The 2,183-nt window shown below is 22.8% G+C and overlaps 1 protein-coding gene across 3 annotated transcripts in view; it reads right to left on the bottom strand.

Moving 5' to 3' along the window:
- Window positions 1-1,244: 1,244 nt before the first annotated feature.
- The window catches only part of LOC108579063 (ras-like protein 2), a 2,129-nt gene continuing 1,190 nt past the window's right edge, over window positions 1,245-2,183 (bottom strand). The window contains exons 2-5 of one of the 3 annotated variants that reach the window (XM_017942500.1): window positions 2,084-2,171; window positions 1,944-1,971; window positions 1,592-1,803; window positions 1,245-1,488 (exon numbers count right to left, since the gene is read on the bottom strand). In XM_017942500.1, the coding sequence (XP_017797989.1) occupies window positions 1,294-1,488; window positions 1,592-1,803; window positions 1,944-1,971; window positions 2,084-2,152 (504 nt within the window). In that variant the 5' untranslated portion in view covers window positions 2,153-2,171 and the 3' untranslated portion in view covers window positions 1,245-1,293. The remainder of the gene's footprint in view (window positions 1,489-1,591; window positions 1,804-1,943; window positions 1,972-2,083; window positions 2,172-2,183) is intronic. The other 2 variants (XM_017942499.1, XM_017942497.1) reach the window with 2 other exon arrangements.

The raw sequence follows: 2,183 nt of genomic DNA on the forward strand, positions 1-2,183 counted from the left end.
CCCTAAAATACTTACTATTTCAGTACTTGTTCTCTTCATTTATATATTTCATAAATAACGATTATATATCGTGAAACATCATCATTAACTTTTTTCTTAGAATTTCATTAAAAGAATAAAAAAATAAATAGAAATAAATACAACAATTATTTATTTTCCTGCTCAATTCTATAAAAGCTCTTATCAAACACACATATGTAATCAGTCTATGTGTAAAACTTTGTTACAAATATAATGTTGTATACAAAAAAATATATCTAATATTTTGCAATATGAGTATTTCTATAAATTAGTTCTCACTGAATTTACTACATTGTTGTAATATAAAATTCTAAAATTTATTATTCAGTAACATATACAGTTAACATTTTGGTTGCACACATATTTATGTAATATGAAAAACATAAGTATCGCATATGTGTTTATCATATAAGTATTATTCATGAAAGCAAGCATAATATTGTATATAATAAATTAATGTAACTTTGTGTTTTTAAGCTGAAAACAACATTTTACGTATCATTAAACATAAATAAATTAAATTAAGTTAGGTTCAAGCAGTTTTACCTATGAACACATGAAAATTGTAAACTTATATATGTTAAATTTCATGTATGGCAATCATTATTATAAAAAATTACATACGGTACATTCTTTATTAACATCTTAAACTTAAAATATTCAATGTTTCACATAAGAGTTGTTATTATACTCATTCTTTGTTATTAATTTGATTCTTATGTTGTATTAAATGAATATATACATGCATATATACAAATAAATATTTTAAATAATATTATTTGTTGAAAATTGGTACATATATTCAATATATAGGGATATAAATATATATTTTTCACGATAATAAATATATTAATATATTTAATATAAAACTTACATTGTTACTGATGCATTTTTGATAAAATATAAGAACAGTTATTTTTATTTCTTATACATTTAAATTATACAATTCATGAATTCTGTTGTTACACTACAGATCTTGTAAATACTATTGTATTAATTGATCTTGTAATTGAGTACAAAATATTTTAGTATTTATCAAATAGTATTTATCAAAGTATTTATATGTGCTTAAAGCACTCTTTCTTTCAAGTTGTTCATGCAAACATTTTTTAATTAAAGTAATTTAAATGTTTTCAAAAACATTTTAACAATCCATTATTTCTGATTTCAATTTAATTGTCTTTCATCAATCTGATGACTTAAATGTTTCTATAATTCTGGTTTGGATTTAAGTGTTTTATATCACTTTGTTGATTATGAACACATTAGGCATTACAACATACAACACTTCTTTTTATTTTTTTTGTAATTTAATTCTAATGGTGGTCTTTCAGATAACTGAAATTTTCTAACAATTCTTACTAACTCATGAAAGGCTTGATCAACGTTCATTTTTAATTTTGCACTGCATTCAATATAAGGAATTTTTAATCGACGAGCTCTATTTTGTGCCTCTTCAATCTCGACCTAAAATAAACAATTAAAATTAATACTTTAATTAATGTAGTATTCTTTATTTTAAAATATAACCTTTACATTAGTTTTGATGTTTTTTGTTTTATTTACTTACAACTCTGTGATAATCCAAATCTGCTTTGTTTCCAACCATAAGCATGGGAAATTCTTCTCGATCTTTTACTCTAAGAATCTGCTTATGAAATTTTGATATTTCATCAAAAGATGAAACATCTGTTATTGAAAACACAAGGAGGAAACCTTCACCACTTCTCATATATTGTTCTCGCATTGCACTAAATTCTTCTTGACCTGCTGTATCTAATACTACAAAATTATATAAATATTATTGGTTTTATATCCTATATGTATTACACTCTTACTTAAAATTTATATAAATTGACCTTTCTAATTTTTTCATTAAATATTGATTCTAAGATTGAATAAAGAAAGAATTATAGTCTTACAATAACAAACCCATGGTTCATTATGGAACTGCATGAAAATTAACATAAAATATAATAAGTTACAAAAGTTATTATAGCTGTACAAATAAGTTTGAAATGATAGTTAGTGCATAACATAACACTTTTATTAATTTACTTACTGTCAAGTTTTGCAGGTATGTCATCAATAACACATTGTTTGGTATAAGAATCTTCAATAGTTGGATCATAATCAGTCACAAAATAACTCTGCAAAGTATT

This window comes from Habropoda laboriosa, unplaced genomic scaffold, assembly GCF_001263275.1.
Source record: "Habropoda laboriosa isolate 0110345459 unplaced genomic scaffold, ASM126327v1 scaffold42, whole genome shotgun sequence".
In the NCBI taxonomy this organism is placed as follows: Eukaryota; Metazoa; Arthropoda; class Insecta; order Hymenoptera; family Apidae; genus Habropoda; species Habropoda laboriosa.